The sequence below is a fragment of the Bos taurus genome, chromosome 5 (assembly GCF_002263795.3).
Source record: "Bos taurus isolate L1 Dominette 01449 registration number 42190680 breed Hereford chromosome 5, ARS-UCD2.0, whole genome shotgun sequence".
Lineage (NCBI taxonomy): Eukaryota > Metazoa > Chordata > Mammalia > Artiodactyla > Bovidae > Bos > Bos taurus.
This window is the reverse complement of record NC_037332.1, coordinates 104,516,277-104,531,013: the sequence shown is the minus strand read 5'-3', so window position 1 is coordinate 104,531,013 and position 14,737 is coordinate 104,516,277. Positions and strand designations below refer to the sequence as shown.

General features: G+C 47.4%; 1 protein-coding gene across 1 annotated transcript in view; it reads right to left on the bottom strand.

The window, feature by feature from the left end:
- The window catches only part of ANO2 (anoctamin 2), a 341,658-nt gene that overhangs the window by 165,251 nt on the left and 161,670 nt on the right, over positions 1 to 14,737 (bottom strand). The window contains exon 12 of the mRNA XM_024992694.2: positions 6,520 to 6,680. Coding sequence (XP_024848462.1) covers positions 6,520 to 6,680 — 161 coding nt within the window. The remainder of the gene's footprint in view (positions 1 to 6,519; positions 6,681 to 14,737) is intronic.

The window sequence follows — 14,737 nt, the reverse complement described above, 5'->3', positions numbered from 1 at the left end:
CTTTTAAGGTCGTATGGCAGCCTGGAGGGGAGGGGAGCTCGGGGGAGAATGGATCCATGTATACGTACGGCTGAGTCTCTCCACTGTTCACCTGAAACTACCACAACATTGTTAATCGTCTATACCCCAATACAAAAATTTAAAAAGTCACTGAGGAGGACGCAGGGGGATACGAAGGACCCTCGTGACAATGGAGAGCAGCTCCCAGCGGATATCGCGTGCCAGGTACCACACCAGCTGCCCTGCACACACATCCAGTTCACACCTGTGAGAACACGACAGGTAGGCATGATTTCACCCACTTAAGAGATGAGAACCGGGTGCTCCAAGGTTGAGGACCAGCCTCCGTCCAGGTTACTCAGCACCTCGGCTGAGAGGACTGACTTCAGTGATACCAGGCAAGGCTCACGGTGATGGGTACAGAGCGGGACTGAGACCCACGTTTAGGACTGCCTGACCCTGAAGTTGCTGTCCTTAACCGCCTCCCTTCACCTCTTCCTTCCCTACTTTCAATATGGCTTCACTGTCTTTCCAAAGTTCCCTGGAGTTTGAAGGCAGAACCCCAGAGGGACTGGGCCTGATGCCTCCACCGGCCGTGGGTCTGGCTGACTCCTGCCCTTTGCACACTCGACCTCCCGACTCCAGTTCAGTGCCCCCCGCTTCTGCCATCCGTACACCCCACCCCCAACCCCAGCTCAGTGACCCCCGACTCCTGCCCCACCCTCTCTCTCTGCAGATAACCACTTCTCCCAGCCTCCTTCCCGGCAGCCTTGGGCCCTGGCCCAGGCCCACCCAGCACAGCACCACTGATCATAATAATCATGTAATGAGAGGCATAACTATTATTTTTAATTGTAATTTGTAGGCAGTCATGCCCTCAGGCTCTTGGCTGCTGTAACCAAATACACAATCACATAAAACACAGCAAAGCTGTTAAAATAACAAAACCAAACCCTAAGCCCAGAAGCGCTGACACAACCCCACTCCATTTGTTTTCCCTGCACTGCTGCTACCACGCGAGGGGAAGAGAGAGGAGACCCGGGGCGGGGGGAGGGGGTGGGGGCGGGGGGGCGGGGCACGGGGGCATCGTCGCAGAACTCAGGAGGGATGGAGGTATCTGTTCATCCACCAACGAGAGAAAGGGGACAGCTGTTGGGGATTAAGTTGGAAGGGACAGCCCTGCCCCCATTTTAGGACCACGCAGAAAGCTTGTGTCCTAAGATCTGGTTCAAAAACATTCTCCTTATTTGCAGCAAAATGAAGTAATTGGCATAGTAAGGAATTCAGAGACTGCCTTGTTTGAGAGTTTGGTGACAGAGCGGCCTGGGTGGGTTGGTGAGGAGGTCATTGAGAGGTGGGTGATTCAGACAATGTCCTCCTTGCCTCTGCTTCCTTTTTTTTTATTATTATTATTTTATTTTTCTTTATTTCGGCTGTGTTGGGTCTTCATTGCAACATACAGGTTCTCTAGCTGCAGTATGCAGGCTTAGCTGCCCCGAGGCTATGGAATCTTAGTTCCCCAACCAGGAATCGAACCAGCATCTCCTGTACTGCAAGGCAGATTCTTAACCCCTGGACCACCAAGAAAGTTCCCAGCCTCCACTTCTGAGAGGATGCAGGAAGCCCAGATCTGCAAGGCCAGAGATTCTCCATCTCTAATAGTCACAAAGCACAGCTTGGACCCCTGAATCTTTTTTTTTTTTTTCCAGCTCTGCCCACAATCTCATTTTCTTTACAGAGAAGTTCTCTTTTTTTGTTTCTTGGTGGTTTTATTTGTTTACAAATAAAAACATCCACCTGAAAGGGAAAAAAAAGAAAACAGGAAGTGGGAAGGTACAGCTGAAAACCAAGTCTCCCTGTGACAGGGAATCACACATCCCAGGAAAGGCCTTAAGGGGGAGCAGACCAGAGTGATAAAGCTTTAGCTACTCAGTCGCGGTCATACCTGTAAGACAGACTCATGGGAATTAGGGCTGCAGCATAGCCAAAGGTGAAAGGGCATTTCAGGCTCCAGTCAGTTCCAGCATATTTGAGGTGATTCCAAGAGGCCGCTTTTTATTAATTTGTTATTCAGTAACTCAGCCATGTCCAACTCTGCCACTCCATGGACTGCAGCACAGCAGGCTTCCCTGGCCTTCACCATCTCCCAGAGCTTGCTCAAACTCAAGTCCATTGAGTCAGTGATGCCATTCATCCATCTCATCCTCTGTCATCCCCTTCTCTTCCTGCCTTCAGTCTTTCCCAGGATCAGGGTCTTTTCTAATGAGTTAGCTCTTTGCATCATAGGAATAAAAATTCCTAGTATTTTTTATTAATACTAGGAATAAATCTGGGACTTTCCTGGTAGCTCAGCTGGTAAAGAATCTGCCTGCAATGCAGGAGACCGCAGTTCAATTCCTGGTTCAGGAAGTTCCCCTGGAGAAGGGATAGGCTACCCACTCCAATATTCTTGCTTGGAAAATCCCCATGGACAGAGAAGCCTGGCAGGCTACAGTCCACAGGGTTGCAAAGAGTCAGACACGACTGAGTGACTAAGCACAGCATGGCACATAAGAGTAAATCTACCATATGACCCAGCAATCCCACTACTGGGCACGTACTCTGAGAAAACCACAATTCTGAAAGACACATGTGCCCCAATGTTCATTGCAGCACTGTATACAAAAGCCAGGACATGGAAGGAACCCAGATATTCATGGAGAGATAAATAGATAAAGAAGTTGTGATACATTTATGCAATGGAATATTACTCAGCATAAAAAGGAACACATTTGAGTCAGCTGTCGTGGGGTGGATAAACCTAGAGCCTTCTATGCAGAGTAAAGTAAGTCAGAAAGAAAAAACAAGTATCATATATTAACACATACACATGGAATCTAGAAAAATGGTACAGATGAACCACAAAGCTAGTGGAGGTGAGCTATTCCAAATCCTAAAAGATGATGCTGTGAAAGTGCTGCACTCAATATGCCAGCAAATTTGGAAAACTCAGCAGTGGCCACAGGACTGGAAAAGGTCAGTTTTCATTCCAATCCCAAACAAAGGCAATGCCGAAGAATGCTCAAACTACCGCACAATTGCACTCATCTCACATGCTAGTAAAGTAATGCTCAAAATTCTCCAAGCCAGGCTTCAGCAATATGTGAACCGTGAACTTCCTGATGTTCAAGCTGGTTTTAGAAAAGGCAGAGGAACCAGAGATCAAATTGCCAACATCCGCTGGATCATGGAAAAAGCAAGAGAGTTCCAGAAAGGCATATATTTCTGCTTTATTGACTATGCCAAAGCCTTTGACTGTGTGGATCACAATAAACTGTGGAAAATTCTTCAAGAGATGGGAATACCAGACCACCTGATCTGCCTCTTGAGAAATCTGTATGCAGGTCAGGAAGCAACAGTTAGAACTGGATATGGAACAACAGACTGGTTCCAAATAGGAAAAGGAGTACGTCAAGGCTGTATATTGTCACCCTGTTTATTTAACTTATATGCAGAGTACATCATGAGAAACGCTGGACTGGAAGAAACACAAGCTGGAATCAAGATTGCCAGGAGAAATATCAATAACCTCAGATATGCAGATGACACGACCCTTATGGCAGAAAGTGAAGAGGAACTCAAAAGCCTCTTGATGAAAGTGAAAGTGGAGAGTGAAAAAGTTGGCTTAAAGCTCAACATTCAGAAAACGAAGATCATGGCATCTGGTCCCATCACTTCATGGGAAATAGATGGGGAAATAGTGGAAACAGTGTCAGACTTTATTTTTCTGGGCTCCAAAATCACTGCAGATGGTGACTGCAGCCATGAAATTAAAAGACGCTTACTCCTTGGAAGGAAAGTTATGACCAACCTAGATAGCATATTCAAAAGCAGAGACATTACTTTGCCAACAAAGGTTCGTCTAGTCAAGGCTATGGTTTTTCCAGTGGTCATGTATGGATGTGAGAGTTGGACTGTGAAGAAGGCTGAGCGCCAAAGAATTGATGCTTTTGAACTGTGGTGTTGGAGAAGACTCTTGAGAGTCCCTTGGACTGCAAGGAGATCCAACCAGTCCATTCTGAAGGAGATCAGCCCTGGGATTTCTTTGGAAGGAATGATGCTAAAGCTGAAACTCCAGTCCTTTGGCCACCTCATGTGAAGAGTTGACTCATTGGAAAAGACTCTGATGCTGGGAGGGATTGGGGGCAGGAGGAGAAGGGGACGACAGAGGATAAGATGGCTGGATGGCATCACCGACCCGATGGACGTGAGTCTGAGTGAACTCCGGGAGTTGGTGATGGACAGGGAGGCCTGGCATGCTGTGATTCATGGGGTCGCAAAGAGTCGGACACGACTGAGCGACTGATCTGATCTGATCTGAACCTAGTAGAGCACGGACGTGTGGACACAGTCGGGGAGGTGAGGGTGGGACAGCCTGGGAGAGTGCACTGACACATACACAGTACCGTGTGTGAACCAGACAGCGGAGGGGAGCTGCTGTGCGGCAGGGGGCTCAGCTCGGGGCTCCCTGATGACCCAGAGGGCTGGGATCGGGCTGGGGGTGGAAGGAGTCTCGGGAGGGAAGGGATACACATATATAAAATTATGACTGATTTGCATTGTGTACAGCAGAAACCAACACAAAATTGTATAGCAATTTTCCATCAATTAAAAAATAAAGAAAATTGAAAAAAAAAGGAACCCCCCCAAAAAAAGAAAAAAACCAAGATGCTGTTTATGGACAAGAGGCACAGAGCCGCCTGAGACTGTTCAGGCCACAAGCTACAACTTCCCTCTGTCCCCCCCGACCCTTCCTGTGAACAATTCCAGAGCTACATGGCCATGGATACCGTGTCCTCTGACTCCCTGCCACTGTTCTGCAGGCTGACACTGCCACTTGGTCCTGGGCAGTGGCTTTTCTTCCTGGGAGAACAGAGGCTCCCCTGGATACCTCTGGAGGCTCTGGATACTAGGACTTCCCGGGTCACATGGGAATCTTTCCAGCCTGGTTCCATCTCCACCCATGTAGACAGGCGGAGGTCGCCGGGTCTGGGTCTAACAGCAGTTCTAGAAGAGACCTCCCTCTCCTGCACACAGTCCCAGGATGTGCAACTCACCACCCCATCCTAGCAGGTCCTCCAAGCCCCCTGGAGTCAGCAGTAAACCTAACCGCTTCAGCTGCTGGTCTGTGACCCGAAAGATGAGGGCCCACTCTGTGAGGATTAGACGACGGCAGATGGCTGCTCCCAACGGGCTGACACAGGGGCCCCTGCTCCCTTCTGTGATACCCGTGGGTATGTCTTCTTGGAAATGCTCAGTGACCACAGGGGTGGATATTCCAGTTTTTAAGACCAGAAGGGTGCATGTGTGTGTCTGTGTTTATGACCAGATGGCTGTGTCCCAGAGAAAGTTTATTACCCCAAGACTCTGGGCGGGGGTCGGGGCGGGGGCGAGGGGGGCGGGGAAGGGAGGAGGAGGAAATCGAAGGAACTATTTGTTCCTTCCTTCACAAATCCCTTTGGTGGGAAGATGGAAAACATCTCTCTGGCATTAAGTGAAATCTCTGCACTCTACACTTGCGGTGTCCTGGAAATTGCAACTGAACACAGAGATAGGAGACGAGTCTAGGCCCGCCTTTGCCCCCAGCTAACCCTGTGATCGTGGCAGTCACCCCCTGACTCCAAGTGTGACACCAAATGACATCTGGGACTTGCACATCTTAGGAGATGTACCTGGAGGTGCCTATGAGTGTATCGCTGCTAAGTCGCTTCAGTCGTGTCTGACTCTGTGCGACCCCATAGATGGAAGCCCACCAGGGTCCCCCATCCCTGGGATTCTCCAGGCAAGAGTACTGGAGTGGGTTGCCATTTCCTTCTCCAATGTGTAAAAGTGAAAAGTGAAAGGGAAGTCGTTCAGTCGTGTTCGACTCTTAGCGACCCCATGGACTGCAGCCTACCAGGCTCTGCTGTCCACAGGATTTTCCATTTCAAAGCATGCATGTGTTCAATTTCCAAACAAATCCTATATGAGATTAATGTAAGATTACTCCATCTCTTATATACATATATATATATATATGCATGTGTGTGTGTAAAATAAAGCCTCGGAGGATATTCTTAGTTCTAGTCCCATGTATGAGTAAAGGAGAGAAATCTATTGTCCCTAAAATGCTTCTTAAAATATAAGTACTAGGGGCTTCTGTAGTGGCTCAGTAATAAAAAAAATCTGCCTGCCAATGCAGGGGACACGGGTTCAATCCCGGGTATGAGAAGATCCCACATGCCACAGAGCAACTAGGTCCGTGCACAGCCACTAAGCCTGTGCTCCAGAGCCCAGCAGGTGCAAGCCCATGAGCCCGAGAGCTTGTGCTCCACACCAGGAGAGTAGCCCCCACCCACCACAGCGAGAGAAGACCCGGAGCAACCAAATAAGTAAATAAAAGTTTTACTAAAGATATAAGGATTAAAGAATATTGGCTTTGGTCCCTGCACCCGTCTGAAGGTGCCCTGCACAGAAGCCAGCCTCATGGTGATGACTTACCCCACAGAGCCATGAAGATGGAGAAGAAGACGGTGGCAGGGTTGTCAAACAGGTGGCTGGCCCGCGCTGTCCCACAGGCCGAGCTGAGGTTCCAGTAGTCACAGGACGTGTCGCAAAGGGGACACATGGTGAAGGCGTTCTGCTGGTCACACATCTCCTTGCTGCAGGAGACAGAGGCTGTGGGGTCACAGGGCTCCAAGCAGGACCCTCCCTAAGTCCATCACCCCCAAAACCCCTCCCACTTGGAACTCCCTGGCTGCTTCAGTAACTCCGTCAACAAGGCATATGAGATCAGAGCTGGGCTTGGATTCTTCCCCTTGGGAGTACTGTTTTTAGTATCTTGTCTTTAAAACTGGGTGAGCAGATGAACAGATAAAGAAGATGTGGTACATATGTACGATGGAATATTACTCGGCCATGAAAAGGAATAAAATTGGGTCATTTGTAGTGATGTGGCTGGACCTAGAGTCCATCAAACAGAGCGAAGCAAGTCAGAAAACAACAAATGCCATATATTAACGCATAGATATAGAATCTAGAAAAATGATACAGATGAACCTATTTGTGGGGAAAGAATGGAGACACGGACTTAGAGAACGGACTTATGGACCCAGGAGGGGAAGGAGAGGGTGGGACAAATTGACAGAGCAGCACTGACTTATAGACCCTACCATGTATGAAGAGACCCAGAGGGAAGCTGCCACACAGCACAGGGAGCTCAGCTCAGCACTCTGTGATGACCTACAGGGGTGGGATGGGAGCGGGGGGTGGAAGGGAGAAGCTCAAGAGGGAGGGGATATATGTCTACATATAGCTGATCCCAGAGAAGGCAATGGCACCCCACTCCAGTACTCTTGCCTGGAAAATCCCATGGACGGTGGGCTGCAGTCCATGGGGTCGCTACGAGTCGGACACGACTGAGCGACTTCAATTCCACTTTTCACTTTCATGCACTGGAGAAGGAAATGGCAACCCACTCCAGTGTTCTTGCCTGGAGAATCCCAGGGACGGGGGAGCCTGGTGGGCTGCCATCTATGGGGTCGCACAGAGTCAGACACGACTGAAGTGACTTAGCAGTAGCAGCAGCAGCTGATCCACATTGTTGTACAGCAGAAACTAACACAATATTGTAAAGCAATTATACTCTAGTGGAAAAAAATAAATTAAAAAAAAAAATAGATGGGCTACCTTCGGAGGTATGGAAGCCATCACTATACGTGAACCAACAAAAAGTGAGTGACCACATATCAGTTATGCTGTGCATTGGGTGGTACCATACAAAAGAGTGAAAGTGTTAATTGCTCAGTCGTGTCCGGCTCTTTGCGACCCCATGGACTGTAGCCCGTCAGGCTCCTCTGTCCATGGGGTTCTCCAGACAAGAATACTAGAGTGGGTAGCTGTTCCCTTCTCCAGGGAATCTTCCCAATCCAGAAATTGAACCCAGGTATCCCACATTGTAGGTGGATTTTTTACCAGCTGAGCCACCAGGGAAGCCCGGTGCTGTATAAAGTCCCATCCAAAGGTGCTGAGTCTATGGGGCTGATGGTTTGTGAATAAGTCACTCATCAGAGGTCAGAGTCTATCGTCCTCATTCAAGCACGAGCTACCTCATTAGTGTATTAGGATGGTCACACGGAGGAATCCACATGAGTATACCATTCGACCAGCACAAGGTCTTCCTCCTGGAAGAAGTCATGCAAAGACGAATGGAGTCAGGAGGGAGGAAGCCCAACTTCTAAGTGAATCAACCATGTGACTGTTTGGAGAAGACAGATTAGTAACCTCAACTTAATAAGAATTATCCTAACCACAAAATGGGATGCGAGAGGCTGGAAGAATAAGGTGTGTATTAGTTGCTCAGTTGTGTCCAACTCTTTGTGATCTCATGATCACAAAGATTAGTTGCTCAGTTGTGTCCAACTCTTTGTGATCTCACCGCAGCCCTCCAGGTTCCTCTGGAATGGAACCTGGGCAAGAATTCTCCATGGAATTCTCCAGGCAAGAATACTGGAGTAGACTGCCATTCCCTTCTCCAGGAGATCTTCCCAACCTAGGGATCGAATCCAGGTCTCCTGTGTTGCAAGCAGATTCTTTACCTTCTGAGCCACCAGGGAAGTCCAGGGAAGCCACCAGGGAAGAATAGGGTAAATTCTCCCAAAGTCTAGATTCCAAGAATCCAAGAGAACAAAGCATGAGTCAAATAAACATCACCTCTATTCTCACCTCTTTTCAGTATATTTCTCTTTACTGGACTTATGCATATATTTGAAATTCCATTCACTTGGGTGGATCAGCTGGACCCAATAACTTCAGGCTCGTCAGGTGCTTGCAAATAAGAACCGAGGATTTCTCAGCCCCAACTGGTTTCCCCAGTAACCCTCCACATTGCAGTCTGGTAGGAAAATGAATGAACTCATCACTCCGGTGTGTGATATTTGCCCTCGGGGATGAGTAGATGGCTAAGCTCATCACTTTGGGGGAAAGGGTGGAGAACTAGAGATTTCACGAAAAGAAAGCACTGGCTGTTCTCACAGAGCAGCTGGAGGAGACCCCATGATGGGGAGGCAGGGATCACAGGCTGAAACCACAGCTGGGTTTTCTCCACAAAGAGGCAGCAGAGGGCACTACCGAGCACAGTACAGCTGGCTGAGGGAGCTGGTACCCCGGTGCCTGAGCCAAGGGCTTAGATAAAACCCAGAAGCCAGCTGGATGCCTGTGTTTAGCTTCCATCGCTAAGCAGTCAAAAGGTTTCACCGAGGGCTGTCGTTGACTGTCAAGTCCCAGCTCTCAGGCTTGTTTTTAATGAGCCTCGGCAGGGAAAGTCCTTTTGTGTGAGAGAATGGAAACTCCGGGTCTCAGGATAAATCCCAGCTCCTCCACAGACTTGGTGCTGAGCACTCCACTGCCAAGTGTCAAGATCGGTGACTCACTCACATCGACAATATTAAATAGTAATTTCTTAATAGTAAGTTCAGCCACACTGACTTCACCTGGGCATGTGTTTATTGGTAACTGGAGAGCAGGACTGAAGTCTTCTGGGCCAGACATGTGATGGCTGCCTGGTAGAGGAGCTGGTGCTTTTAGGAGGAGAGTACCAATTAGAAAACAGATTCACACAGAAAACTTGTCAGTTTGCACAAAGTCTAGCAAACAGCTTTGCTTCTAAGCCGTGTCTGTTCAGTCATTAAGTCGATCCAACTCTTTGTAACTCCATGGACTGCAGCATGCCAGGCTTCCCTGTACTTCAATACCTTCCAGAATTTGTTCAGATTCATCACCAATCAACCATCTCACCCTCTGCTGCCCCCTTCTCCCCCTGCCTTCACTCTTTCCCAGCATCAAGGTCTTTTCCAATGAGTTGGCTCTTCGAATTAGGTGGTCAAAGTAGTGGAGCTTCAGCTTCAGCATCAGTCCTTCCAATGAATATTCAGGGTTGATTTCCTTTAGGATTGACTGGTTTAATCTTGCTGTCTAAGGGACTCTCAAGAGTCTTCTCCATCACCACAGTCCAAAAACATCAATTCTTGGGTGCTCAGCCGCCTTTATGGCCAACTCACATCCATATACGACTACCAGAAAAACCAGGACAGTAGCGGTTTTGTCCCTAAATCGTGTCTGACTCTTGTGACCCTGTGGACTGTAGCCTGCTAGGCCTCTCTGTCCATGGGATTCTCCAGGCAGGAATAATGTAGAGAATTGCCATTTCCTTCTCCAGGGGATCTTCCTGACCCAGGAATTGAACCCGAGTCTCCTGCATTGCAGGCAGATTCTTTATGGACTGAGCTATGAGGGAAGCCCTCCGGAAAAACCATAGCTGCTACTTTACAGACCTTTGTCGGCAAAGTGATATCTCTGCTTTTTAATACACTGTCCAGGTTTGTCATGGTTTTTCTTCCAAGGAGCGTGTCTTTTATTTTCATGACTACAGTCACTATTCGCAGTGATTTTGGAGCCCAAGAAAATAAAATCTGCCACTGCTTTGTCATGGAGATTCTTTACATATATACAGGGAGACACATAATCCTAGAAAATCTAATCTCAATCAAAACTAGTCCATGCTAAAAGGTCAGGGGAAAAAAAAACATTAGCACCACCTTAGTACAGAGTACTTTGAAATGTGAATGCTGTGTACATAAATGGTTTTAAAATTAGAACACAGTCAACTGACAATCATTTGTACGAAATGGCAGCCATGGTAGCATGGATAGTCCCACATCATTTAGGTTTGAAGTCAGAATGCTCTGTATGCATTGGGTTGGGTATTTTTTGTTGCATCTTTGGAGTTTTTTGATGCAAGCAATTGGAAGAGGATTCTGGAGACATTCTGCCTTAGGATGACATTAAAGGACTTTGTAGTCTCTGAGACAAGCTGAAAAAGGGGGAGACGCCCCGAGAACTGAAGTCAGGGCTGGGTCATTCACTAAAGTCAGGGCTGGGTCATTCACTAGCTGCATCATCCACAGATTCTTAGTTAGAAGCCACAGTGGCTATAAATCCAATGACATGTTTCTTCAACCGATCATGTTCTCTCGGACACAGAAGAAGGTTGATGAATGGCTTGACCATCAGGTGAACCAAGACCCTGGAGTGGGTGGTGTTCTCAATGAGTGACCCACTGCTCACAATTCAAGTGACATACAGGGCTCTACTAGCCACAAAGGGAGGCAATTATTCAAGAAATTCAGACAGAACATCTGCTATTAAGATCTCAGCTCTAAAGTAACCAGTTTTTCTTTAAAATATGGTTTAGATTAATCACCTTTAAAAAAAATATGCATGTAAGCAAATGGGGAACAAATGGAACCAACCCCTTGCTAAGCAGACGAAGGTTCTATAGACATATCTTGCACATATGGAAATACTATTAAGTGAAGCATGTGACTCACATATCAAAGTTATCGGTGATAAAAGGTACCATTTAAAGTTCCACACAATGTAACTTTCCTGGTTTTGATGCTGGACTGTGGCTTTTAAAACATAATCATTGGGGGAAACTGGATGAAGGGCACATTGGGCCCCTCTGCACTCTCTTTACTGTTTCCAGTGAATCTATACGGTTCTCAGAATAAAACATTTTTTTAAAAGTGATACACAGATACTAAATGCCAGGCCTAATGCCCAAAGTGGAGACCTTTAAAATAATCCCAGGAAGGGTGAAAGCTTATAATCGCTTAGGAGTGGCTGGGAGGACAGGGAAGCCTGGCGTCCTGCAGTTCATGGGTCCGCGAAGAGTCGGACATGACTTGGCACCTAAACAACAGCCAGACAACAAGGAGCGGCTGATAGACACAAACCCTCGAAGGGTGTGAATTTGTCTGGATTCTGTATTGGGATTTAGAGGCTGTGCTTTTATTGACAAGGAGTGGTACGGATTGTTTGTGAGTGTTCATCAGGCATAGAGCTTGGACTTCTGATAGATATACAATTATGACTGAGGAGCAGCTCTCAAAAACTACTTCATGATATGCTTGACTTTTTCTATTTACACCTTCCTGATTGGCCATACCTTATTCTGAGTCTGAAAAACTGAGAATCAAAATTTCAAATTTTACAGCAGCCAATTTTACACATTTTCATTTCGGAAAGTTGAAAAAGTTCAAAAGACTCCACTATGCAAATAAAGACATACACTGTATCCATAAACACACTTATATCACTAAATTAAATGTCATGAAACAATTCTGATACTTCCTTCTTGTGATGAATACTAAAATTATATTTCATTCTACTCTATATTATCTTAATCTTTGTTGTTCACTCACTCAGTCATATCCGCCGACTCTTTGTGACTCCATGGACTATATCACGCCAGGCTTCCCTGTCCCTCACTAACTCCTGGAGGTTGCTCAAAGTCATGTCCATTGAGTCAGTGATGCCATCCAACCATCTCATCCTCTGTCACCCCCTTATCCTTCTGCCTTTGATCTTTCCCAGCATCAGGGTCTTTCCCTGTGAGTCAGCTCTTCACATCAGGTGGCCAAAGTACTGGAGCTTCCGCTTCAGCATCAGTCCTTCCAATGAATCTTCAGGGTTGATTTCCTTTAGTCTTATTCTACTGCATTTTCAGAAATACGTATTTATTTGCTTGGCTACACCGGGTCATAGTTGTGGCACGCAGGACCTTTTAGTCGCCGTATGTGAACTCTTATCTGCAACATGTAGGATCTAGTTCCCAAACCAGGGATCAAATCCAGTCCCCCTGTACTGGGAGATTGGAGTCTTAGCCACTGGATCACCAGGGAAGACCCTTATTCTAGTTCATTTAAAAGATAACCATTAAATTGATTCTATAATCCACTAATGGACTGCTATCCATAGTTGATAAAACATCACACACCCGACAGGCATTGTGATGTATCTGCAATGATGATGATCTCATTGTACAAGCACACACCTGCACACATACGAGAGCCCCACCGTGTGTGTAGGCACACGCCTTTGTAGTGTGTGTAGACCATGGTTCCAGTGCCTGGGGTCACATGGCTCCCATGTGGGGAACCAGGGCACGAGTCTCAAGTCCTGATATCAACCAGCACGTGGACTCTCTGCCCGCCGAGCTGTTGGTCCTCAGGGCATGGGATGAGTCCTCCAGTTTGGACCAACCTGAGACCCCAATCCCCAGCCATCATAATGGGGCAACGGAGCTGTGTTCTCTGAGAAGGCACCAGGAGGGGCCAGCTAGAGCTCCTGGGCTGCCAAGGAGGGTCAGAGCCCTGGGGAAGACCGCCACAGATGACTGGGGAAAGCAAAGGCTTGGAGTAGGAGGCATGTGCCTGTGAACTCAGTTGCTTAATTATGCCTGACTCTTTCCAACCCCATGAACTGTAGCCCACCAGGCTCCTCTGCCCATGGGGTTTCTCAGGCAAGAATACTGGAGTGTTGTAACCATTTCCTACTCCAGGGGATCTTCCCAATCCAGAGACTGAAATTGCATTTCCTGAGTCTTCCTGCATCGGCAGGTGGGTTCTTTACCACTGAGTCACCTGGAAAGCCAGGAAGCAACAGAGGTCAAATCTCAACTATGGTGGACTTCCCTGGCAGTTCAGTGGTTGAGACTCCACGCTTCCACTACAGGGGCTGTGGGTTTGATCCCTGGTCAAGGAACTAAGATTCCATATGCCGAGGGGCATGGGTAAAAAATAAATGAATAAAACATCAATGTGATTTCACTGATCTGGGTTAGAACCAGGGGATAATTTAAAAAAAATCCCAACCCTGTCAACCATTACTTGCTGAAGTTGGACAAGTTAGGTGACGCTGCCTCTCCATGGAGACCATGTCTCCATTTCTCTGAGGTGAGAATAAGAACACCTATTGCTGACAACATCAATCGCTTCAGTATCGAAGACACAGCACATAAAAACCATCCAGCACTGGTACAACTCACACTAGGAATGCAGTGTGTGTTCCTTCTTCCTTTGGACTTCCCAAGTGGCTCCGTGGTAAAGAATCTGCCTGCCAGTGCAGGAAATATGGGTTTCATCCCCAGGTCGGAAAGATTCCCTGGAGTAGGAAATGGCAACCCATTCCAGTATTCTTGCCTGGAGAATTCCATGGACAGAGGAGTCTGGTGGGCTACAGTCCATGGGGTTGGAAAGAGTCAGATATGACTGAGCACGTGCGTACACACACACACCTTCTTCCTTTATGCTATGGACGGCAGAGCCCTGAAAACATAGCTCAAAGGTCCCAGAATTCCAGTCAAGAATCCTGGATGGATGATGACAGGGTTCTATACACAAAAATATTCAAATCCTTGTGCTTATACTAAGGTATTTAGCTTTATTCTAACTACATACATGTCATCGCCAGTTTTGCTAATTCGCAAGAGCTTTTCTACAGAGTGACACAGAGGCCAGAGCCACCTGGTTCTTACCACTTATCACGCTATCTTCAAACAGCCCAGCTCTCCCTGTTTCTTCAGGAGGTCCTGACTTCCCCATCACCACCCCTCACTGCAGTGGACACCTCCAGGCTGCCCAGTGCCCCCATCCCCCGGGCTATTGAAGGAGAATCCCCATGGCACGGTGTCAGCCTGCCCCCCCAGCCCAGACATGATCGGCTGGCCGACAGCCTTCACTTAGGCCAAAAAGAGTCAACAGGACTTTTTCACTTAGGATCAATCACATATAAAGCTCTTAAAATGTGACACCCCGTGAGCTACTAGCAGCAACATTCACATCCACAACTCTGTAGTGAAACAAGAAATACCTGAAAG